Below are 24,613 nucleotides of genomic sequence, written 5' to 3'. Positions count from 1 at the left end.
TTAGCAGCTATAAAACATCCATGGTGCGGGGAGCGATTGGCTACAGCAAGCAAGGGCTCGGTTTTGCAGCGAGTTTGCAAGGCCTCAGGGCCAGGGCTTGCCAGGCTCCCTGTTTTTTTTTTTTTTTTTTTAAAAAAAAACTTTGTTTTACCTCATTTACCTCTAACAGCCGTTTTTCTAAGTGACCAGGTGCCCGTGACTAGTTTTACTTTTCTTTATCTTGGCATAACACGACCAGAGTTTTATATAGATAGCAATAACGAGCAAGTTAGTCTATAGAAAATATTTACGGCGCTGACATCATGACGTAGTCATAGAGGAAACACCGGCTCGGGATGATAGCAGCAGCTTTTGGGAAGTGACGATGCGGGACGTGGCGCGGAGCACAGGCATGACGGGGTAAGAGACGGGGCCCAGGCTTGGAACCGCAGCCCCCGTGGCCATAAACAGCTCGGCCAACCCCAGGCGGGGTGGCTCAGCCCAACGTGAAGTATTAAAAACATCAAAGAAAATAAAAGAACTCGGCAGAAAGCAGCGGGCTTGAGCTCAGCGTCACCCCACGTGTCCCTTCCTGGCGTGACAATGAGCGTAGCCTGAGCCCAGCGAGGAGCTTCGCCTTTCGATTGCGCTTCAACTGTGCGCTGCCGTGGCTATACCCTGCTTAATACTGCGACTGAAGTGCACTGCCGTGTCACCGGGCCGTGGCGAGCTCCCGGGGCCACCTCAAATGACTTCAAATAAGTAAAATTTGTATTAAACATTAATAAACATCCATGAACATTCCACATGTGGAATATCTAAAAGAACCTGTCCAGAGAGCGTCGGGCTCTCCGCTGCGGCCACGGGCTCTACTGGGAGAAGATGCCCTTGAAGCGGATCTTGTCCTCGGCGTCCTTCTCCCGCAGGCGGGTTTCCAGGCTCCGCAGCTCCTTGGAGACGACGGGACGCAGCGAGGGGTCGAGGGCCAGCACTTTGGCAAAGTCAGCCTGCGCCTCCGCCACGTTCCACACCGCCGCGTGGGCCTTCCCCCGCTTGAAGTAGGCTTTGACGTTATCTGCAGGGAGAGAACTCCTGGGTTGGTGGAGCGAGGAGGGGGGGACCCTCCCTGGTACCCCCTTCACCCCACCGGCACCCACCGCAGCCGGCCGGGCTCCTCGCGTGGCTCCTTACCCTCGTACTTGTTGAGGATGGAGGAGCAGTGATCCAGCACCTCGTAGTACTCCTCGCACTGCAGCTTGCATTGGCAGTAATTCAACAGCAGAGGTGTGATCTTCTGGTCCAGCTCGATCCAGTCCGGAGAACCGGGCTGCTCCTGCAGGGGAGAATGAGGGGAAGCTCCCGAGCCCTGCATGTCGGCAGGGATGTGGGGAGACCTGTGTGCACCCCAGAGAGAGCCTCGGGGAGCCCCACCTTCATCTGCAGGTTCTTGAGACAGGCGATGGCATCGTAGTACTTGGCAGCTGCCTCCTGCACCTTGCCCTGCCGGTATAGCTCGTTGCCTTCCTTGTGGATCAGGGGTACGGCCTGCAGCTTCTCCTCATCCGTCATGGCCCACGGGTCCTGCTGGTAGGAGCCAGGTGCCTCCACCTGCCGGCAACCCCCGTCATGAGGGCAGAGCCCCAGCCCCACGCCAGGGTGGGTGCTGGTGGCCATCCCTGAGCTCCCCCTGGCCTATGGCTAGGAGGGGGAGAGGCCCAGCTGCCTCTCCCAGGGCTGGTGCCTCACCTTGAGCACTTCGATGTCGAAGATGAGGGGCTGGGGGTTCTTCTGGAGCTCGTCGAGGTCGGGATAGCCCAGGGAGTAGTGCTCGTGCAGCTGGGCGATGCTGCAGCAGTGCCGCTGCCCCTCCAGCGGGTCCTTCCCCGCCGCGATGTTGCGCAGGCTCTTGGACACCAGCGGGTAGAGCACCACGTGCTGCGGGGCGGGAGGAGGTGGCACAGGGTTGGGGACACACCAAGGCTGGGGAGGGGGGACGGGGACCGGGACCCCCCCCACCCCCAGACTCGAACCCTGGCACCAGGGTGCAACGAGGGCCCTGCACCACGCGTGGGTGTGGGCCACGCCCCCGAGTAGAAAAACCACGCCCTCTGACGGCAGACCACGCCTCCCTGAGGCCACACACCACGCCCCCGAGCGGAAAACCACGCCCCCCCGAAGCACGGACCGTGCCTCCTTGAGCCCATACATGGTGCCCCCGAGTAGCAAACCACGCCCCTAAGCACAAACCACGCCCCCCCAGCGCGGACCACGCCTCCCTGAATCCGCACACCAAACCCCCGAGCATCAAAACCACGCCCCCGAGCATCAAGGCACGCCCACCTCAGCATCAAAACCACGCCCCCCCGCCGCCTCCGCTCCTCCCCCGGCCCCGCCCCCGCCCACCTTGGCGTCGCAGCGGAAACGGGCCCGCTCCCCCGGCCTCATGGTTCGCAGCGCCGCCTCCCACACCGGCAGCTTGAACTTCTTGCCGGCGATCAGCTCCATGGGCTTCCCCCGCGCCCGGCTGTCGTCCAGAGGCGTCTCCTCATCCCCGCACCGCAGCGTCCGGTAGTGGAAGGTGGCCTGCGGGGGAGATAAGGCCGCGCCGTCACCATGGCGACCGGCGGGGGGGGGGGGAAACGCGCATGCGCGCCTCGTCCATTTCCCTCCCCCCCCTCCCTCCCCCCCCCAACCCCGGTCCCGGTCCCGGCTCTGACCTTGGTACCGTCGCGGAAGTCGGGCAGCGGCCCGGTGCCCTCCCGCAGCACCTCCTTGTGCACGCCGTCCGCCCGCAGCTGCTCGACCTGCTGCGCCATCGTCCCCCGCGGCCCGCCCCGCCCCGCCGCCCTTCGGCCGCCTCCGCCGACAGATCGGCTCTTTCCGGAGAGACGCCTTCACCGCCGCCGCGCCCCCTGCCGGCGGGGAGGGCGCACCGCGGGGGGCGGAAGCTCCGGGGCAGGGGGCGTGGCCAGACCATCGGCGGGCGGGGTTACGCGTAGTGGGCGGGGCCATTCTTCCGGCACCGGAGGCGGCGGCGCGTCCCGCTTCCCGCTATCCCCGACCCTTCCCGGGGGCCCCGTGGGAAGGATTCCGGAATAAAAACCTCCCGTGAAGCTCGGCCGTGGCTGTGGAAGGACCCCGGGGGGGAGTGTCCCCAGTGTCCCGGATGTCCCAGATGTCCCCAGTGTCCCGGATGTCCCCGGTGTCCCTGGTGAGGGTCACCTCACTCCCCAGGGACACCCCCTCCTGCCAGCCCCGGCTGGGTCTCCATCCCGGCGGCTCCCCGGTGGCCGTGTGTGGGCAGCGGGCTCAGGCAGCCCCGGTGTGTGCGTGCTCCGCCACTGGGGGACATCCTGGGTGACGCCTTTCCACCGCCATCAAAATTTGGGGCCGTTTCTGTGCTTTGTGGTGGCTTTGCCTGGGCTTGCAGAGCTGCAGCTTTTCAACACCAACCCCCCCCCACTTCCCGCCCCCCATCATCTTGCCCCGCTCCCTGTCCCACCAATCCCGGCCAGGCCACGGCCACCGCCGCCGCTTGGCACCGAAGGATCCCACCAGGTCCCTCCGCCGTCGGTGGCTCGGCCCCGTCCGTCCTTGTCCTCAAATGCAACCGGGACCTCGAGGGAGCTCCTGCTCCTTTCCACCCCCCGCGCCCACTGTTTTTGGGGGGTGCTCGGTCCCGGCTGAACCAGGTGGGTGTCGTCCCCAGCCCCCCCCCCAGCCACTTCCCGGTGTTGGCTCCATGTCATGTCCCCCCCACGCCCCCCCCCCATCAGCAGCGTCACCACGGGCAGATGCGGCTGTGGTTGAGCACGGCGTTATCGGTAGGGCCGCAGGTGGCCGGGGAGCCGCGGGCGGTTCGATGCCGACGCCGTGTCCCTGCTGAGGCTGGGAGGGGGGGGGGGACGGGGACAGGGACGAAAAAACCACCTCCTTCCTGCCCCGGGGACACAGCTGCTGGCAGCAGCGTGGTGGCACCGCCATGTGCTGCCAGCCTTCGCGAGGCGCCGGGGACGTGCCACCTGCAGGCAGCGCCGGCAGCCGGGGGGCTGCTTTCCCCTCAGTGTCCCCCCCTGGGGTCTCCAGGAATCCCCCCCCCAGGAGGGGGCCGTGTCCCCCAGCATGCTGGGGCCTTTGGGGTTTGTCACGTGCCACGGCTTTGGTAGGTTTTGGGGTGAATCCTGTCACCGTTGGGATTGAGCACTTGAAGGGTGAGGGTGATCCCGTAACGGGGTCACCCCCACGGTGGGGGGGGGGACAGGGGCGGGAAGGGCCCACGCACCCCGTGGTGGCTGCAGGTGCCCTGGGTGGGGGCTGGCTCCCCCCCTCCCACCCCGGGACGCATCCGGGCGCCGACGCGCCGTGGCGAGGTGTGTGACGCCAGAAGCGGAGCTGAGCCTCATATTTGGGCACGGAGCAGGTTATTGGAGGCCGGGGCCCCCGCCGGCGGGGAGATCACCCCCCCGATAACGGCACAGACGCTGCCGCCGCCCCCCTCCATTGGCTCCCGGTTTCGGGGCTGCCTATATATCACCCGCCCCACACTCAGGGTTGAGGACGGGGGTCCGGGACGGCAGGATGGTGCCCATCGGGGTGTTGGGGCTGCTCTTGTGTGTGCGGCTCTGCGGGGGTGAGTGGCGGATGGGGGGCGGCCGTGGGGCACAGACACCTTCCCCCTTCAGCCCCCCCAGCCCTGATCACCCTCCTTTGCCGCAGGCACGGGGGAGCTGCGGCTGGTGGGGGGCGGCGGGCGCTGCGCCGGGCGGGTGGAGGTGAAGCACAACGGTGAGTGGGGCTCCGTCTGCGTCTACGACTTCGACTGGGAGGCCACCTGGGCCACCGTGGTGTGCCGGCAACTGGGCTGCGGCTCGGTGGCCAGGGCGTCCGTCTTCGCCCCGTTCGGGGAGGCCACCGGCCGGATCTGGCTCCAGCCCTTCTTCTGCCGGGGCACCGAGAAGAAGCTGGAGGAGTGTCCCCACTTCGGCTGGGGTCAGCACTTGTGCGGCCACAGGTGGGACGTTGGGGTGACCTGCAGAGGTGAGGAGGGGGCAAATGGCCGTGCCGGGACACCCGCCGTGTGCCAGGGTGTCCCCCGGCCATGCTGAAGCCGTGCCTGCCCCCGGTGCAGACGCGATGGAGCTGCGGCTGGCGGCCGGCGAGGGTCCCTGTGCCGGGAGGGTGGAGGTGAAGCTGCAGGGACGCTGGGGCACGGTTGGGGATGACTCCTGGGACATGGAGGACGCCGAGGTGGTGTGCCAGCAGCTGGGCTGTGGCTCGGCCGCTGGCGCATACAACGCTGGCGACCGCTTCGGCCGAGGGGACGGCCCCGTCAGCGTGGGACTGATTGACTGCAAGGGGACCGAGACCACCCTCTGGGACTGCGAGATCCGCGGCTGGGGACCCTACATCATGCTTCACGACTACGACGTCTCCGTCGTCTGCCAAGGTAGAAGCCGGGCGATGGTGGGGACATGCCGGTCCCGGCACATTCCCCGCACCGGTCACCCCCGTTTCCTCTGCCGGTAGGGTTTGCCCGGCTGGTCGGTGGCCCCGGTGCCTGCGCCGGGCGGCTGGAGGTGCGGCGTGGCCAAGCCTGGGTGGGCGTTTGCCAGGACGACGTGGACATGAAGGTGGCCCAGGTGGTCTGCCGGGCGCTGGGCTGCGGCGAGGCGCTGGCCGTCCCCGGCAGCGGCCGCTTTGAGGCTGGAACGGGGCCATTATGGGAGGGGGGGTTCAACTGCACCGGCACCGAGCCCCTCCTCGCCTCCTGCGCCCGCCGGCCGGCCCGTGGCCAGGTCTGCTCCGGCCACGCCACCATCATCTGCTCCCGTAAGCACTTGGGGACACCGGGGAGGGTGCTGGGGGGGTCCGCGCACCGTACACCCACCCCAACCCTCTTTTTGCCACAGCCTACACGGGTTTCCGTCTGGCGGGCAACGGCTCGGGCTGCACCGGGAGGGTGGAGGTGGAGGCCGGGGGGACGTGGGGGTCCCTCTGCGCCACCGGTTGGGACCTGCCAGACGCCCATGTCCTCTGCCACCACCTCGGCTGCGGCCCCTCCGCCGCCACCGTGCCACCGGGAGGCTCCTTCGGCGGCGGGGACGGGCCGCTGCGGCCGGACGCCTTCGGCTGCGATGGGAGCGAGAGGCACCCGGGCGAGTGCCCCACAGTGGTGCTGGGGGAGGCCCCCTGCCCCCCCGGCCACGCTGCCGCCGTCAACTGCTCAGGTCGGTATGGGTGGGAAAAAGCCTTAAGGGGACTTTTGGGACACCCCAAAAGTGGGGAGTGGAGGAAGCAGGGCCATTTTGGGGTGAAGGGATGGCTGATCCAGGGCCCTGCCATGCCCCCACGGCTCCGCCGGGGATGTTGTAGGTGTCGCCGAGCCCCTGCGGCTGGTGGAGGGGGAGAGCCGGTGCGACGGGCGGCTGGAGGTTGCCACAAGCCCCGGTGCCTGGGCCAGCGTGCCGGCAAGGCTGTGGGACGCGCAGGGTGCCACCGTGGTGTGCCGGCAGCTGGGCTGCGGCGTGCCGGAGAAGGTCTACACTGTGCCAGGCTCGGGCACTGCGGCGCTGCTGGGGCTGCGGTGTGACGGCACCGAGGAGAACCTGGCCCAGTGCAACATCTCGGGGCCAGCCACAACCCCGACCGAGGAGGTGGCCACCACCCCGACCGGCAGCCCCGGGGAGGTGGCCACCACCCCGACCGGCAGCCCCGGGGAGGTGGCCACCACCCCGACCGGCAGCCCCGGGGAGGTGGCCACCACCCCGACCGGCAGCCCTGGGGAGGTGGCCACCACCCCGACCGGAAGCCCCGGGGAGGTGGCCACCACCCCGACCGGCAGCCCCGGGGAGGTGGCCATCATCTGCTCAGGTGAGTGACCCGGGAAGGGTCCAGGGGTGCCAGCACCCCGAGCGGCCACCCCATCTCGGTCCCCTCCATGCCCCGCAGGCAGCCGGCGGGTGAGACTGGCCGGTGGCTCCGGGCACTGCTCCGGGAGGGTGGAGGTCTACGTTGAGGGCACCTGGTCCACCGTCTGCCAGGAAAACTGGGACCTCCCGGATGCCACCGTCGTCTGCCGCCAGCTGGGCTGCGGAACGGCGCTGGAGGCACTCGGCTCCGATGGCTTCGGTCCTGGCACGGGGCCACCATGGCCGGATGCCGGTGGCTGTGCCGGGAGAGAGGCGTCTCTCTGGGATTGCCCGTCTCTGGCACGGCACGGCTGCCGGCGCGGTGGCGGGGCGAGTGCCATCTGCTCAGGTCAGTGCCCTGCACCCCCAGACCATGGGGACCATTCCCCCTGGTGGGTTCCTGGCCCATCCGTGCCATGACACCCCCCTCACCCCCCCTGTACCCCCTTGCAGAGCATCGCTCCCTGCGGCTGGTGGGTGGCAGAGGCCGCTGCAGCGGGCACCTGGAGGTGTTCTACAATGGGACGTGGGGCCGCGTGTGTGCCAGGGGCACCAGCCCCGACACGGCCAGCGCCGTCTGTGAGCAGCTGGGCTGCGGTGCCAGGGGGAGTCTGGTGGCCGCCCCATCCCCGTCGCCGTCCCCCGCCTGGCTGGCCTGGGTGGGCTGCGAGAAGGGGACCCGCTCGCTCTGGCGCTGCCCCTCGGCACCCTGGCACCTGCAGGCTTGCAGCCCCGATGGGGACGCCCACGTTGCTTGTGATGGGGACAGCGGGACGCCCACCCCGTCCCCAGGGAGCAGCTGCCCGGAGGGTGCCACTTGCACAGGTAGCTCTGCCCGTGCCGGCAGCCCCCCCGCGCCAGGCTGGCTGGGGTCCCCCCCATCACACCCCCTGGTGATGTCCCCGCAGATGTCCCCAGCAGCACCACGGTGGCGGCAACATCGGGGCCGGTGCCGGTGCCGGTGCCCACGGTCCTTTGCGTGGTCCTGGGGACCCTGCTGTGCCTGGTCCTGGGCGCCCTGGCCGTGCAGATGTGCCGTGCCCGCGCTCGGTGCCGAGGTGGGTCCCAGCAGGAGGGTTTGGGGGTCCTGGGGCTCCCCACCATGGGGCGGCTCGACCCCGGTGCTACCCACGGTGCCACCGCCCCGGCTGAGCGCTGCGGGTCATCTCAGGCCCTGGCAGAGGCACAGACGCCGTCTCTGATGCCATCTACGAGGAGCTGGACTACACCGTGACACCCGAGTACCAGGAGGTGCCCAGTCGCCCAGGTCAGTGCAGCCCCCCCATGCCCGGTGGTTGTCCCTGAAGAAGGGGGAGGCTCATCCCCATGGTGTGGGGGTGTCCCTGGTGCTACCGTGGCCCCGGTCTGCGGTGAGGGGCCGTGGCTGCCCTCGGTGCCGGCTCCGGCCACCCCCTGACACCCCGTCCTCCCCCTGCCAGGCTCCCCATTGGAGGGGTCGGGGACGAAGCTGCCGTATTACACCGGGGACAGCGAGGAGGAGAACGACCCCAAGACAGCCTCAGGTAGGGGCAGAAGGGCAGCAACCCGGTGGGGAGCCCCGGGGAGAGGGGACACGGCCAGGCACTGGGGAGCCAAGGGGACATGGACCCCCCCCAACCCCGCCTCACCCAGCTCTGCTGCCACTCATTAGCGTACAGCAAAACATCCTTTGCCTGGTCATTAATCCCTGCTGCAGCTCTGGCTGAGGCCCTGCAGCCCCAGAGCCACCAGGACACCCCCGGTGGCGTGGCTGGAGGTGGGGGTGGCACAGTCAGACCCCCTGCCAGAGCCCCCGGTTCACCCCCATCCACCCCCGTGCCTGTCCCAGACTCCCCTGCCCAGCCCGAGCACGGCCCCCCCAACGGCTACGATGATGCTGCGGCCGTGCTGGAAGAGCCCCCCGCTGCCGGCACTGGGGACATCTCCGAGGGGGTGGCACGGAGGAGCTGGAGCTGTGTCCCACCCACAGGTAAGAGGGGCCACGGCCCCCCTGTCCCCTGCAGAGCCACCTCTAGGGGGGGGCTAGGTTCTGGCGGCGGGCAGGGAGAAGGTGGCCCATGCATGGGGGCAAGACCCCCGCCAGGGTCTGGCAGGAGGGACACAAAGCAGCCCCCAAAAGGGACTGGCTTTTGGTGTCCCTTAAGGTGGGAGCTCACCCCCGCCAAGTCCCCAAGGAGCCACAAGGGACCCCCCGGCAGAGCCCCCGGGGGACACCAACTATGACGACGTGGGCATCAGCACCCTGGGGACATCGCTGTGAGGACGCCCGGGCCACAGCGCGGGAGTCCCTGGGGACACGCCTGCAGGGTGGTGGGGCTCTGTCCCCACAAAGGGGTGGCCCTGCCCACAGAGGAGGTCACCTCTCCCTGCCCAGGACCACGGCACAGCGGCAAAACAGCTCCCATGTCCCCAGCGGAGGGTTTTTTTTTTTATTACTTCATTGTGAATTTATCCTTTTTTTGTTTTTCTATTAAAACCCCAGACTGGGTGGACACTCGCTTCCAGGGCTGGCACCTCACTGCCGGGTACCTCTGCCATCCCGCGGGGACGTGGGGCAGGAGCTGGACCCCCAGGGACATCCCTGGGGACGGCGGGACAGGGGGAGGACGGGGCAGAGCCAGGGGACTGGCCCCGGGGCCTTTATTTGCCGTCGGCAAACGCCCAGAAATATTCCCACCACGGGGAAAGCGGGAGAGGGAAGGAGCCAGACCAGCCCTGCCCTGACCCCCAGCAGATGCAGGCAGGACCCCCCCTCACCCCCCAAGTGTGGGGCAGGATGAGACCCGGGGAAGCTTCACCCCGGCCTTCAGCAGCACCAAAAATGGGGCTAGAACTGGCTCTGGTTCTTTCGAGGGGCTCTCCTAAAGGAGGGGAGCCACAGGATGAGGAGGACATGTTTGACACTGGAAGAGGGGAGATTGAGATGAGATGTGGGGAAGAAGTTCTTTGCTGTGAGGGTGGTGAGAGCCTGGCCCAGGTTGCCCAGAGAAGCTGTGGCTGCCCCATCCCTGTAGGGGTTCAAGGCCAGGTTGGACGGGGCTTGGAGCAACCTGGTGTGGTGGGAGGTGTCCCTGCCCAGGGCAGGGGGTGGCACTGGATGGGCTTTAAGGACCCTTCCAACCCAAACCATTCTGTGATTCTATGAAAACCCACCCTCTGCTCTCCTGGGCACCAGGACGCTGGTATCACCCTCCCCGTCTGGCAGCATCCCACCCCGGGGTGCCAGGACAGGGATGCTGGGGAAGGAGAAGGGACGTGCCAGGCACCTTACCCCAGGGTCTGCAGCGGGCAGGCGGGATGCCGGAGCTGCTGGCAGAGCTGCAGGACACCGTCGGCTCCCAGCTCGTTGTCGCTCAGGTCCAGGCAGGTGAGATGGGGACTCTCCACCAGCCGAGCGGCCAGGGCTCAGCAGCAGGCGCCCGTCAGCCGGCAGCTCCCCAGCTGAGCTGAGCTCCCGCCGGGCCCCTCTTACTGCAGGGTCCGCAGCTGGCAGTTGCGGCGCTGGAACCCCTCGCACAGCAAATGCACACCGGCATTGCGCAGCCCCTCGCTGAAGGACAGATCCAGCTCCTCAAGGCACGGGCTGGTGGCCAGCACGGTGGCAAGGTCCTCACAGCAGGCGCTGGTCAAGCGGGAGTACCACTGCCTGCCGGAGACCCGTGGGAAAGACCCTCAGAGCCAGCCCAAGACACCCCCGGTGATGGTCACCACCCGGGTGCCACTGCTTTTGAGCTCCTCACCCTGGGAGAGTGGCATAGAGGGCTGATGCCACCCCAGAGGGACTTTTTGGGGTCTCCAAAAGGCTCTGTGCTCCACCCTGGGGGTTTGGCCACCTGGGAGGTGCCCGTGGTTGTGCCCATGGGATGCCAGGGGGATGCCCAGAGGTTCCAGATGGATGCCCGGGGGGATGCCCGGGGTCACTCACCGCAGGACACGCAGGTGGCAGCCAGGCTGCTGCAGCCCCTCGCAGAGCAGGCGCACGCCGCCGTCACCCAGTGTGCCATCCCCCAGCTCCAGCCGGGCCAGGGTGGGGTGTTGGGCCAGTAGTCCCGCCAGCTCGGCACAGCAGCTCTCAGACAACGCGCACCACTGCAGCCTGCGGGGAGGGACGCAGAGAACAGACCAGGTTGTCACAGCTGCCTTAGCTGCCCACCCCATTCCCCCTGCCACCCAGCCAATCGGCATGGAGGGTCCACACACACCCCCCACCTGACCAATCAGCATGGAAGGACCAGACCTACTCTTAGCACAGCCAATCAGCATGGAGGGACCACAGCCCCATCCACCCACTGCAGGGCCAATTAGCATGGAGGGTCCACACCCACCCACCATATGGCCAACCAGCTTGGAAGGACCACACCCTCCCCACCATAGGACCAATCAGCTTGGAAGAGCTCCACCCACCCACCCAATCCATGGCCAATTAGCATGGAGGGACCACACACACCCACAGCCAATCAGAATAGAAGGACCACACCTGCCCACCATATGGCCAATCAGCTTGCAAGGGCTCCATCCACCTTGCCATACCATGGCCAACCAGCATGGGGGGACCACCCTCACTCACCGTATAACCAGTCAGCATGGATGGACCACACCAAGCCACGGTCAGTCAGCACAGAGGGACCACCCCCACCCGTGGCCAATGGTGGCCACATGCCAGCAGTAGTACTGTGGCCCCCATTTGGGCTGAGCGTGGTGGGCAGGTCTCTTACCGGAGCGCCCGCAGGCCGCTGCCCGGGTGCCGCAGTGCCCGGCAGAGTGGCTGGATGGGGACCTGCGGCTCCTCGTGCCACCGCTCAGCGAGGGGACGGGGACCTCCTCTTGCTCCCGAGGCACCGGAGCTGCAGGGGAACAGAGAACCCGGAGGCACGGGCACCCATCACTGGGAGGTCCCAGCATTGGCACCGGCACAAAACCACCCCTAGGCAGAGCTCACCACCAGCTCATGGTGGGGGTCTCCTCAGGAGAGACCTCCCAGGCTTTGGAGATGTGAAGGACCATGAGCAAATGTCAGCAGCGGGGATCTCCCCTTGGATGCGAGAAGGGGGACGTGAAGCTGAACATGGGCGTGGAGGAGACCTTTTGGGCTGGGGAGGTTGAGCTGAGATGCTCCATCTCCATCAATGCCACCACAGGCAGTGGATGGAGGAGCCTGCGTGATCCTTATTCTCCCCAAGAAACAGTTTAATCCTCCGCTGAGGAATTAAACCCCCAGGGAAGGGACAAGCTGCTCTTTGGGTGGAAAGAGCTAAAATGCCTTTAAAAACCATCCGTTGGGTTGGAGGAGAAATCTTTGTGATTTTGGGTCACTAGGGCAGAAAAGGGCAGTACTTACCGAGGCACCGACGTGGCCACCTCGTCCCTGGTCTCCTGCTGGTGGAAGGAGCATCCCCGGAGGGTGACGCAGCCCAGCCCGTCCCACTGCCTGATGCAGAAGGAAAGAGCCATTTGGTCGTAGAGGGACAACTTGATGTCCTGCAGGTCTACATCGGTGAAACGACCCAACGCACTTTGCACAAAGCTTTTGTCCTTCATCTCGAACAAGAAGTGGAAAGTGTCCAACTGCGTAACCTTCAGCGCTTGGCCGGGCTGGGAGATGTCCCTGTGCCTCCCCTGAAGCCACTTCAGCGTATCTTCCCTGGCTCGGGGTGAAATTCTGCACCCGATGCTTTCATCCAGGTACTCTATTGATTTTTGGCTTAGCAGACCAAAGAGGAACCGCGCCGTTAAGTTCAAATCCTTCCTGGACTCGCTGTAGCTTTCTAATAACATATTTACGTCCTTCGTGAGAGCCCCCGAGTCACCAACCATCTCCTCATCCTCCTCCAGAACGTAAAAGCTTGCCGCAAAAAACTCCTGGAGGTGCAGGTGGGTGAAGCTGTAGAGGTTCCCATGGCCTACGCCTTTCTTGGAGATCTTCTCGTTGAGGAAGAGGGGGAAGAGTTGTGGCTGGTCCAAGCCACGGTCCTTGATTTCCTTCTCCTCGAAGAGGACCTTGTGCTTCCAGATGCCCTCGGCGGCCAAGGAGCAGAGCTTGCCCAGGAACTGCTGGAGGTCCTGCGGGTTGTCCCTGCCTCTGCACCTCATTAACCGGGAGAGGTAAAAATTTGTGGCCGTTTCTGTGCTTTGTGGTGGCTTTGCCTGGGCTTGCAGAGCTGCAGCTTTTCAACGCCAACCCCCCCGCCTCCCACCCCCCTTTCACCTTGCCCCTCTCCATGTCCCACCAATCCCGGCCAAGCCACGGCCATCCGCGCCGCTTGGCATCGAAGGATCCCACCAGGTCCCTCGGTCGTGTGTGGCTCGGCCCCGTCCTCATCCTCAAAGGCAACCGGGACCTCGAGGGAGCTCCTGCTCCTTTTGCACCCCCCGCGCCCACCGTTTTTTGGGGGTGCTCGGTCCTGGCTGAGCCAGGTGGGTGTCGTCCCCATCCCCCCCCCGCCACTTCCCAGTGTTGGCTCCGTGTCCTGTGTTGTCATTCCCCCTCCCATCAGCAGCGTCACCGCGGGCAGATGCGGCTGTGGTTGAGCACGGCATTATCGGTAGGGCCGCAGGTGGCCGGGGAGCCACGGGCGGTTCGATGCTGACGCCGTGTCCCCACCGAGGCTGGGGGTGGGGGGGGTGATGGGGACGAAAAAACCACCTCCTTCCTGCCCGGGGACACAGCTGCCGGCAGCAGCGTGGTGGCACCGCCATGTGCTGCCAGCCTTCGCGAAGCTCTGGGGACGTGCCACCTGCAGGCAGCGCTGGCAGCCGGGGGGCTGCTTTCACCTCAGTGTCCCCCCCCTGGGGTCTCCAGGCATCCCCCCCCGGGAGGGGGACGTGTCCCCCAGCATGCTGGGGCCTTTGGGGTTTGTCACATGCCACAGCTTTGGTAGGTTTTGGGGTGAATCCTGTCACCGTTGGGATATAGCACTTGAAGGGTGAGGGTGATCCCGTAACGGGGTCACCCCCACGGGGGGGGGGGACAGGGGTGGGAAGGGCCCACGCACCCCGTGGTGGCTGCAGGTGCCCTGGGTGGGGGCTGGCTCCCCTCCTCCCACCCCGCGACACATCCGGGCGCCGACGCGCCGTGGCGAGGTGTGTGACGCCAGAAGCTGAGCCGAGCCTCATATTTGGGCACGGAGCAGGTTATTGGAGGCCGGGGCCCCTGCCGGCGGGGAGATCACCCCCCCGATAACGGCACAGACGCTGCCGCCGCCCCCCTCCATTGGCTCCCGGTTTTGGGGCTGCCTATATATCACCCGCCCCACACTCAGGGTTGGGGAGGGGGGTCCGGGACGGCAGGATGGTGTCCATTGGGGTGTTGGGGCTGCTCTTGTTCGTGCGGCTCTGCAGGGGTGAGTGGCGGGTGGGGGGCAGCCGTGGGGCACAGACACCTTCCCCCCTGAGCCCCCCCAGCCCTGATCACCCTCCTTTGCCGCAGGCACGGGGGAGCTGCGGCTGGTGGGGGGCGGCGGGCGCTGCGCCGGGCGGGTAGAGGTGAAGCACAACGGTGAGTGGGGCTCCGTCTGCGTCTATGACTACGACTGGGATGCCAACTGGGCCACCGTGGTGTGCCGGCAAGTGGGCTGTGGCTCGGTGGCCAGGGCGTCCGTCTTCGCCCCGTTCGGGGAGGCCACCGGACGGATCTGGCTCCAGCCCTTCTGCCGGGGCACCGAGAAGAAGCTGGAGGACTGTCGCCACTATGGCTGGGGTCAGCACTTGTGCGGCCACAGGTGAGACGTTGGGGTGACCTGCAGAGGTGAGGAGGGGGCAAATGGCCGTGCCGGGACACCTGCCGTGTGCCAGGGTGTCCCCCGGCCATGCTGAAGCCGTGCCGGTGCCCCTGGTGCAGACGCGATGGAGCTGCAGCTGGCGGCCGGCGAGGGTCCCTGTGCCGGGAGGGTGGAGGTGAAGCTGCAGGGAAGCTGGGGCACGGTGGCAGATAACTACTGGGACATGGAGGACGCCGAGGTGGTGTGCCAGCAGCTGGGCTGTGGCTCTGCCGCCGGCGCCTACGCCGCTGCCGAGCGCTTCGGTCGAGGAGATGGCCCCATTAGCCTGGCATTTATTGACTGCAAGGGGACCGAGACCACCCTCTGGGACTGCGAGATCCGTGGCTGGGGACCCTACCTCGGCACTCACGGCTTGGACACCTCCATCATCTGCCAAGGTAGGAGCAGGGCGACGGTGGGGATGCACCGGTCCCGGCACGTTCCCCACTCCGGTCACCCCCGTTTCCTCTGCCGGTAGGGTTTGCCCGGCTGGTCGGTGGCCCCGGTGCCTGCGCCGGGCGGCTGGAGGTGCAGCGTGGCCAAGCCTGGGTGGGCGTTTGCCAGGACGACGTGGACATGAAGGTGGCCCAGGTGGTCTGCCGGGCGCTGGGCTGCGGCGAGGCGCTGGCCGTCCCCGGCAGCGGCCGCTTTGAGGCTGGAACGGGGCCGTTATGGGAGGGGGGGTTCAACTGCACCGGCACCGAGCCCCTCCTCGCCTCCTGCGCCCGCCGGCCGGCCCGTGGCCAGGTCTGCTCCGGCCACGCCACCATCATCTGCTCCCGTAAGCACTTGGGGACACCGGGGAGGGTGCTGGGGGGGTCCCCGCGCCGTCCCCCCATCCCAATGCCCTTTTTGCCGCAGCCTACACCGGTTTCCGTCTGGCGGGCAACGGCTCGGTCTGTGCCGGGAGGGTGGAGGTGGAGGCCGGGGGGACGTGGGGGTCCCTCTGCGCCACCGGTTGGGACCTGCCCGACACCCACGTCCTCTGCCACCACCTCGGCTGCGGCCCCTCAGCCGCCACCGTGCCACCGGGAGGCTCCTTCGGCGGCGGGGACGGGCCGCTGTGGCCGGATGCCTTCGGCTGCGACGGGAGCGAGCGGCACCCGGGCGAGTGCCCCACGGTGGTGCTGGGGGAGCCCCCCTCCCCCCCCGGCCATGCTGCCGCCGTCAACTGCTCAGGTCGGTATGGCTGGGAAAAAGCCTTAAGGGGACTTTTGGGACACCCCAAAAGAGGGGAATGGAGGAAGCAGGGCCATTTTGGGGTGAAGGGAAGGCTGATCCAGGGCCCTGCCGTGCCCCCACGGCTCCGCCGGGGATGTTGTAGGTGTCGCCGAGCCCTTGCAGCTGGTGGAGGGGGAGAGCCGGTGCGACGGGCGGCTGGAGGTTGCCACAAGCCCCGGTGCCTGGGCCAGTGTGCCGGCAGGGCTGTGGGACGCGCAGGGTGCCACCGTGGTGTGCCGGCAGCTGGGCTGCGGCGTGCCGGAGAAGGTGTATGCCGTGCCGGGCTCGGGCACTGCGGCGCTGCCGGGGCTGCGGTGTGACGGCACCGAGGAGAACCTGGCCCAGTGCAACATCTCGGGGCCAGCCACAACCCCGACCGAGGAGGTGGCCACCACCCTGACCGGCAGCCCCAAGGAGGTGGCCACCACCCTGACCGGCAGCCCCGGGGAGGTGGCCACCACCCCGACCGGCAGCCCCAAGGAGGTGGCCACCACCCCGACCGGCAGCCCCGGGGAGGTGGCCACCACCCCGACCGGAAGCCCCAAGGAAGTGGCCACCACCCTGACCGGCAGCCCCGAGGAGGTGGCCATCATCTGCTCAGGTGAGTGACCCGGGAAGGGTCTGGGGGTGCCAGCACCCCGAGCGGCCACCCCATCTCGGTCCCCTCCATGCCCTGCAGGCAGCCGGCGGGTGAGACTGGCCGGTGGCTCCGGGCACTGCGCCGGGAGGGTGGAGGTCTACGTCGAGGGCACCTGGTCCACCGTCTGCCAGGAAAACTGGGACCTCCCGGATGCCACCGTCGTCTGCCGCCAGCTGGGCTGCGGAACGGCGCTGGAGGCACTCGGCTCCGATGGCTTTGGTCCTGGCACGGGGCCACCATGGCCGGATGCTGGTGGCTGTGCCGGGAGCGAGGCATCTCTCTGGGATTGCCCGTCTCTGGCACGGCACGGCTGCCGTCGCGGTGGCGGGGCGAGTGCCATCTGCTCAGGTCAGTGCCCTGCACCCCCAGACCATGGGGACCATCCCCCCTGGTGGGTTCCTGGCCCATCCGTGCCATGACACCCCCCTCACCCCCCCTGTACCCCCTTGCAGAGCATCGCTCCCTGCGGCTGGTGGGTGGCAGAGGCCGCTGCAGCGGGCACCTGGAGGTGTTCTACAACGGGACGTGGGGCCGCGTGTGTGCCAGGGGCACCAGCCCTGACACGGCCAGCGCCGTCTGTGAGCAGCTGGGCTGCGGGGCCAGGGGGAGTCTGGTGGCCGCCCCGTCCCCGTCGCCGTCTCCTGCCTGGCTGGCCTGGGTGGGCTGCGAGAAGGGGACCCGCTCGCTCTGGCGCTGCCCCTCGGCACCCTGGCACCTGCAGGCTTGCAGCCCCGATGGGGACGCCCACATCACTTGTGATGGGGACAGCGGGACGCCCACCCCGTCCCCAGGGAGCAGCTGCCCGGAGGGTGCCACTTGCACAGGTAGCTCTGCCCGTGCCGGCAGCGCCCCCGCGCCGGGCTGGCTGGGGTCCCCGCCATCACACCCCCTGGTGATGTCCCCGCAGATGTCCCCAGCAGCACCACGGTGGCGGCAACATCAGGGCCGGGGCTGGTGCCAGTGCCGGTGCCCACGGTCCTGTGTGTGGTCCTGGGGACCCTGCTGTGCCTGGCCCTGGGCGCCCTGGCCGTGCAGACGTGCCGTGCCCGCGCTCGGTGCCAAGGTGGGTCCCAGCAGGAGGGTTTGGGGGTCCCGGGGCTCCCCACCATGGGGCGGCTCGACCCCGGTGCTACCCACGGTGCCACCGCCCCGGCTGAGCGCTGCGGGTCATCTCAGGCCCTGGCAGAGCCACAGACGCCGTCTCTGATGCCATCTACGAGGAGCTGGACTACACCGTGACACCCGAGTACCAGGAGGTGCCCAGTCGCCCAGGTCGGTGCAGCCCCCCCATGCCCGGTGGTTGTCCCTGAAGAAGGGGGAGGCTCGTCCCCATGGTGTGGGGGTGTCCCTGGTGCTACCGTGGCCCCGGTCTGTGGTGAGGGGCCGTGGCTGCCCTCGGTGCCGGCTCCGGCCACCCCCTGACACCCCGTCCTCCCCCCGCCAGGCTCCCCGTTGGAGGGGTCGGGGACGAAGCTGCCGTATTACACCGGGGACAGCGAGGAGGAGAACAACCCCAAGGCAGCCTCAGGTAGGGGCAGAAGGGCAGCAACCCCGTGGGGAGCCCTGGGGAGAGGGGACACGGCCAGGCACTGGGGAGCCAAGGGGACATGGACCCCCCCCAACCCCGCCTCGCCCAGCTCTGCTGCCACTCATTAGCGTACAGCAAAACATCCTTTGCCTGGTCCTTAATCCCTGCTGCAGCTCTGGCTGAGACCCTGCAGCCCCAGAGCCACCAGGACACCCCCGGTGGCGTGGCTGGAGGTGGGGGTGGCACAGTCAGACCCCCTGCCAGAGCCCCCGGTTCACCCCCATCCACCCCCGTGCCTGTCCCAGACTCCCCTGCCCAGCCCGAGCATGGCCCCCCCAACGGCTACGATGATGCTGCGGCCGTGCTGGAAGAGCCCCCCGCTGCCGGCACTGGGGACATCTCCGAGGGGGTGGCACGGAGGAGCTGGAGCTGTGTCCCAGCCACAGGTAAGAGGGGCCACGGCCCCCCTGTCCCCTGCAGAGCCACCCCGGGGCGGGGGGCTTGGTTCTGGCGGCGGGCAGGGAGAAGGTGGCCCATGCATGGGGGCAAGACCCCCACCAGGGTCTGGCAGGAGGGACACGAAGCAGCCCCCAAAAGGGACTGGCCTTTGGTGTCCCTTAAGGTGGGAGCTCACCCCCGCCAAGTCCCCAAGGAGCCACAAGGGACCCCCCGGCAGAGCCCCCGGGGGACACCAACTATGACGACGTGGGCATCAGCACCCTGGGGACATCGCTGTGAGGACGCCCGGGCCACAGCGCGGGAGTCCCTGGGGACACGCCTGCAGGGTGGTGGGGCTCTGTCCCCACAAAGGGGTGGCCCTGCCCACAGAGGAGGTCACCTCTCCCTGCCCAGGACCACGGCACAGCGGCAAAACAGCTCCCATGTCCCCAGTGTAGCGTTTTTGTTTTTTTTTTTTTTTTGTTACTTTATTGTGAATTTATCCTTTTTTTGTTTTTCTATTAAAACCCCAGACTGGGTGGACACTCGCTTCCAGGGCTGGCACCTCGCTGCCGGGTACCTCTGCCATCCCGTGGGGACGTGGGGCAGGAGCTGGACCCCCAGGGACATCCCTGGGGACGGCGGGACAGGGGGAGGACGGGGCAGAGCCAGGGGACTGGCCCCAGGGCCTTTATTTGCCATCGGCAAACGCCCAGAAATATTCCCACCACGGGGAAAGCGGGAGAGGGAAGGAGCCAGCCCAGCCCTGCCCTGACCCCCAGCAGATGCAGGCAGGACCCCCCTAACCGCCTAAGTGTGTGGCAGGATGAGGCCCGGGGAGGCTTCCCCCTGGCCTTCAGCAGCACCAAAAATGGGGCTAGAACTGGGTCCGCTTGTTTCGAGGGGCTCCCCTAAAGGAGGGGAGCCCCTTCCTGTCCCCCGCGCCTGGCAGGACCCCCCGGTGGAACGGCAGCCGGGCCATGGCCCCCGCCTGCGGCACCTCCTGCTCCAGGAGGTACCCGATCTTCAGGTGGGGCTTCAGTGTCCTCAGGATGTCCAGCTCCTGCAGCGCTTCCTCACTCAACCCCGACGTGCTCAGGCTTTAAATGGAGGGAAAAAAAGGAGAAGAGCTGTTAAAATCCATCCATGCAGTGGAATGAAGCCGGGGGGAGAGCAGCCCCGAGGGGAACTTGGGGATGTTGGTGGATGAGAAGCTCAACCTGTGCGCTGGCAGCCCAGAAAGCCCCCCGCATCCCGGGCTGCATCCCCAGCAGCGTGGCCAGCAGGGTCGAGGGGGGATTCTGCCCCTCTGCTCCGCTCTGGGGAGACCAACACCCAGTGCTGCCTCCAGCTGTGGGGCCAACAACAGCAGAAGGACATGGACCTGTTGGAGCGGGGCCAGAGGAGGCCACGGAGATGCTGTGAGGGCTGGAGGCCCTCTGCTGGGAGGACAGGCTGAGAGAGTTGGGGGGGTTCAGCCTGGAGAAGAGAAGGTTCCGGGGAGACCTTGGAGCCCCTTCCAGTCCCTCAAGGGGCTCCAGGAAAGCTGGGGAGGGACTCTTGATGAGGGAGGGGAGCCCTAGGAGGAGGGGGAAGGGTTTGACACTGGAAGAGGGGAGATGGAGCTGAGATGTGGGGAAGAACTTCTTTGCTGTGAGGGTGGTGAGAGCCTGGCCCAGGTTGCCCAGAGAAGCTGTGGCTGCCCCATCCCTGGAGGGGTTCAAGGGCAGGTTGGAGGGGGCTTGGAGCAACCTGGTCTCGTGGGAGGTGTCCCTGCCCAGGGCAGGGGGTGGCACTGGATGGGCTTTAAGGTCCCTTCCAACCCAAACCATTCTGTGATTCTATGAAAACCCACCCTCTGCTCTCCTGGGCACCAGGACGCTGGTATCACCCTCCCCGTCTGGCAGCATCCCACCCTGGGGTGCCAGCACAGGGATGCTGGGGAAGGAAAAGGGACGTGCCAGGCACCTTACCCCAGGGTCTGCAGCGGGCAGGCGGGATGCCGGAGCTGCTGGCAGAGCTGCAGGACACCGTCGGCTCCCAGCTCGTTGTCGCTCAGGTCCAGGCAGGTGAGATGGGGACTCTCCACCAGCCGAGCGGCCAGGGCTCGGCAGCAGGCACCCGTCAGCCGGCAGCTCCCCAGCCTACGGGGACAAAGAGGGACACGGGGTTTGACCGGCCGCTTGATGAGCTGCTCCAGGTGGGAAGGAGGGGACACCGGCCGGCCCACCCGGCCCCTTACCGCAGGGTCTGCAGCTGGCAGTTGCGGCGCTGGAGCCCCTCGCACAGCAAATGCACGCCGGCATCGCACAGCCCCTCGCTGAAGGACAGATCCAGCTCCTCCAGGCACGAGCTGGTGGCCAGCACGGTGGCAAGGTCCTCGCAGCAGGCGCTGGTCAAGCGGGACTACCACAGCCTGACGGAGACCCGTGGGAAAGACCCTCAGAGTCAGCCCAAGGCACCCCCGGTGACGGTCACCCCCCTGGTGCCACTGCTTTTGAGCTCCTCACCCTGGGAGAGTGGATAGAGGGCTGATGCCACCCCGGAGGGACTTTTTGGGGTCTCCAAAAGGCTCTGTGCTCCACCCTGGGGGTTTGGCCACCTGGGAGATGCCCGTGGTTGTGCCCATGGGATGCCAGGGGGATGCCCAGAGGTTCCAGATGGATGCCCAGGGGAATGCCCGGGGTCACTCACTGCAGGACATGCAGGAGGCAGCCAGGCTGCTGCAGCCCCTCGCAGAGCAGGCGCACGCTGCCGTCACCCAGTGTGCCATCCCCCAGCTCCAGCTGGGCCAGGGTGGGGTGTTGGGCTAGTAGCCTCGCCAGCTCGGCATAGCAGCTCTCAGACAACCTGCACCACTGCAGCCTGCGGGGAGGGATGCAGAGAACGGACCAACTCATCACACCGCAGGGAACGGACCTGGTGGTCACAGCTGCCTTGGCTGCCCACCCCATTCCCCCCGGCCACCCAGCCAATCGGCATGGAGGGTCCACACCCACCCCCCACCTGACCAATCAGCATGGAAGGACCAGACCTACTCTTAGCACAGCCAATCAGCATGGAGGGACCGCAGCCCCATCCACCCACTGCAGGGCCAATTAGAATGGAGGGTCCACACCCACCCACCATATGGCCAATCAGCATGGAAGGACCATACCTACCTTACCATATGGTCAATCAGCATGGAGGGACCACACCCACCCATGGCCAATCAACATGCAGGAACCACACTCACCCCACCATATGACCAATCAGCTTGGAAATACCATACCTACCCACCATATGGTCAATCAGCATGGAGGGACCACACACACCCACAGCCAATCAGAATAGAAGGACCACACCTGCCCACCATATGGCCAATCAGCTTGCAAGGGCTCCATCCACCTTGCCATACCATGGCCAACCAGCATGGGGGGACCACCCTCACCCACCGTATAACCAATCAGCATGGATGGACCATACCAACCCACGGCCAGTCAGTACAGATGGACCACCCCCACCCGTGGCCAATGCCAGCAGCATACCGTGGCCACCATTTGGGCTGAGCGTGGTGGGCAGGTCTCTTACCGGAGTGCCCGCAGGCCACTGCCCGGGTGCCGCAGCGCCCGGCAGAGTGGCTGGATGGGGACCTGCGGCTCCTCGTGCCACCGCTCAGCGAGGGGACGGGGACCTCCTCCTGCTCCTGAGGCACCGGAGCTGCAGGGGAACAGAGAACCCGGAGGCACGGGCAGCCATCACTGGGAGGTCCCAGCTTTGGGACCGGCACAAAACCACCCCCAGGCAGAGCTCACCACCAGCTCATGGTGGGGGTCTCCTCAGGAGAGACCTCCATGGCTTTGGAGATGTGAAGGACCATGAGCAAATGTCAGCAGCGGGGATCTCCCCTTGGATGTGAGAAGGGGGACATGAAGCTGAACATGGGTGTGGAGGAGACCTTTTGGGCTGGGGAGGTTGAGCTGAGATGCTCCATCTCCATCAATCCCACCACAGGCAGTGGATGGAGGAACCTGTGTGATCCTTATTCTCCCCAAGAAAAAGTCTAATCCTCCACTGAGGAATTAAATCCCCAGGGAAGGGACAAGCTGCTCTTTGGGTGGAAAGAGCTAAAATGCCTTTAAAAACCATCCGTTGGGTTGGAGGAGAAATCTTTGTGATTTTGGGTCACTAGGGCAGAAAAGGGCAGGACTTACCGAGGCACCGACGTGGCCACCTCGTCCCTGGTCTCCTGCTGGTGGAAGGAGCATCCCCGGAGGGTGACGCAGCCCAGCCCGTCCCACTGCCTGATGCAGAAGGAAAGAGCCATTTGGTCGTAGAGGGACAACTTGATGTCCTGCAGGTCTACATCGGTGAAACGACCCAACGCACTTTGCACAAAGCTTTTGTCGTTCATCTCGAACAAAAAGTGGAAAGTGTCCAACTGCGTAACCTTCAGCGGTTGGCCGGGCTGGGAGATGTCCCTGTGCCTCCCCTGAAGCCACTTCAGCGTATCTTCCCTGGCTCGGGGTGAAATTCTGCACCCGATGCTTTCATCCAGGTACTCTATTGATTTTTGGCTTAGCAGATCAAAGAGGAACCGTGCCGTTAAGTTCAAATCCTTCCTGGACTCACTGTAGCTTTCTAATAACATATTTACGTCCTTTGTGAGAGCCCCCGAGTCACCAACCATCTCCTCATCCTCCTCCAGAACGTAAAACATTGCCGCAAAAAACTCCTGGAGGTGCAGGTGGCTGAAGCTGTAGACGTTCCCATGGCCTACGCCTTTCTTGGAGATCTTCTCGTTGAGGAAGAGGGGGAGGAGGTGTGGCTGGTCCAAGCCACGGTCCTTGATTTCCTTCTCCTCGAAGAGGACCTTGTGCTTCCAGGTGCCCTCGGCGGCCAAGGAGCAGAGCTTGCCCAGGAACTGCTGGAGGTCCTGCGGGTTGTCCCTGCCTCTGCACCTCATTAACCGGGAGAGGTAAAAATTTGGGGCCGTTTCTGTGCTTTGTGGTGGCTTTGCCTGGGCTTGCAGAGCTGCAGCTTTTCAACGCACACCCCCGCCTCCCGCTCCCTGTCACCTTGCCCCGCTCCGTGTCCCACCAATCCCGGCCAGGCCACGGCCATCCACGCCGCTCGGCACCGAAGGATCCCACCAGGTCTCTCCACCGTGAGTGGCTTGGCCCCGTCCTCGTCCTCAAACACAACCGGGACCTCGAGGGAGCTCCTGCTCCTTTCCACGCCCCGCGCCCAGTGTTTTTGGGGGGTGCTCGGTCCCGGCTGAGCCAGGTGGGTGTCGTCCCTGTCCCCATCCCCCCCCCGCCACTTTTTAGTGTTGGCTCTGTGTTGTGTCCCGCCGCCTCCCTCCATCAGCGGCGTCACCGCGGGCAGATGCGACTGTGGTTGAGCACGGCGTTATCGGTAGGGTCGCAGGTGGCCAAGGAGCCGCGGGCGGTTCGATGCCGACGCCGTGTCCCCTCCGAGGCTGGGGGTGGGGGGTGATGGGGACGAAAAAACCACCTCCTTCCTGCCCCAGGGACACAGCTGCCGGCAGCAGCGTGGTGGCACCGCCATGTGCTGCCAGCCTTCGCGAGGCGCCGGGGACGTGCCACCTGCAGGCACTGCTGGCAGCTGGGTGGCTGCTTTCACCTCAGTGTCCCCCCCGGGGTCTCCAGGCATCCCCCCCACTGCGGGAGGGGGACGTGTCCCCCAGCATGCTGGGGCCTCTGGGGTTTGTCACATGCCACGGCTTTGTAGGTTTTGGGGTGAATCCTGTCGCTGTTGGGATTGAGCACTTGAAGGGTGAGGGTGATCCCGTAACGGGGTCACCCCCACGGTGGGGGGGACAGGGGCAGGAAGGGCCCACGCACCCCGTGGTGGCTGCAGGTGCCCTGGGTGGGGGCTGGCTCCCCCCCTCCCACCCCGCGACACATCCGGGCGCCGACGCGCCGTGGCGAGGTGTGTGACGCCAGAAGCGGAGCTGAGCCTCATATTTGGACACGGAGCAGGTTATTGGAGGACGGGGCCCCCGCCGGCGGGGAGATCACCCCCCCGATAACGGCACAGACGCTGCCGCCGCCCCCCTCCATTGGCTCCCGGTTTCGGGGCTGCCTATATATTACCCGCCCCACACTCAGGGTTGAGGACGGGGGTCCGGGACGGCAGG

The 24,613-nt window shown here is 66.4% G+C and overlaps 3 protein-coding genes across 5 annotated transcripts; 1 reads left to right on the top strand and 2 right to left on the bottom strand.

The window, feature by feature from the left end:
• Positions 1-131: 131 nt before the first annotated feature.
• Positions 132-2,886, bottom strand: AIP (AHR interacting HSP90 co-chaperone). 3 transcript variants are annotated; one of them, XM_074149226.1, is made up of 6 exons: positions 2,697-2,886; positions 2,383-2,562; positions 1,726-1,914; positions 1,411-1,587; positions 1,171-1,312; positions 132-1,054 (listed from the first exon to the last, which is right to left on the bottom strand). In XM_074149226.1, the coding sequence occupies exons 1-6, from the start codon at positions 2,793-2,795 to the stop codon at positions 849-851; spliced, it is 993 nt and encodes a 330-aa protein (XP_074005327.1). In that variant the 5' UTR covers positions 2,796-2,886; the 3' UTR covers positions 132-848. The 3 variants fall into 3 exon arrangements, with proteins under 3 accessions (XP_074005327.1, XP_074005328.1, XP_074005329.1); XM_074149227.1 differs by having other exon boundaries at positions 184-1,054; positions 1,411-1,560; positions 2,697-2,804; XM_074149228.1 differs by having other exon boundaries at positions 1,051-1,054; positions 1,179-1,312; positions 2,697-2,797.
• A 1,671-nt stretch (positions 2,887-4,557) lies between these two features.
• On the top strand, positions 4,558-9,147 carry LOC141465312 (scavenger receptor cysteine-rich type 1 protein M130-like). Its single transcript, XM_074148665.1, has 14 exons — positions 4,558-4,609; positions 4,696-5,016; positions 5,108-5,425; positions 5,506-5,808; positions 5,889-6,206; positions 6,352-6,632; positions 6,831-6,849; positions 6,928-7,236; positions 7,341-7,712; positions 7,796-7,945; positions 8,059-8,154; positions 8,327-8,410; positions 8,716-8,856; positions 9,032-9,147. The coding sequence occupies exons 1-14, from the start codon at positions 4,558-4,560 to the stop codon at positions 9,145-9,147; spliced, it is 2,880 nt and encodes a 959-aa protein (XP_074004766.1).
• A 1,007-nt stretch (positions 9,148-10,154) lies between these two features.
• On the bottom strand, positions 10,155-23,574 carry LOC141465311 (uncharacterized). Its single transcript, XM_074148664.1, is given in 12 exon segments — positions 10,155-10,533; positions 10,813-10,983; positions 11,603-11,731; positions 12,226-13,045; positions 15,154-15,299; positions 19,356-19,571; positions 20,445-20,615; positions 20,714-20,887; positions 21,166-21,336; positions 22,042-22,170; positions 22,665-23,470; positions 23,551-23,574. Coding segments are annotated over 12 exon segments (3,336 nt in total).
• Between the last annotated feature and the right edge of the window lie 1,039 nt (positions 23,575-24,613).

The sequence above is a fragment of the Numenius arquata genome, chromosome 6 (genome assembly GCF_964106895.1).
Source record: "Numenius arquata chromosome 6, bNumArq3.hap1.1, whole genome shotgun sequence".
Classification (NCBI taxonomy): domain Eukaryota; kingdom Metazoa; phylum Chordata; class Aves; order Charadriiformes; family Scolopacidae; genus Numenius; species Numenius arquata.
This window is presented reverse-complemented; position numbering and strand designations above follow the sequence as displayed.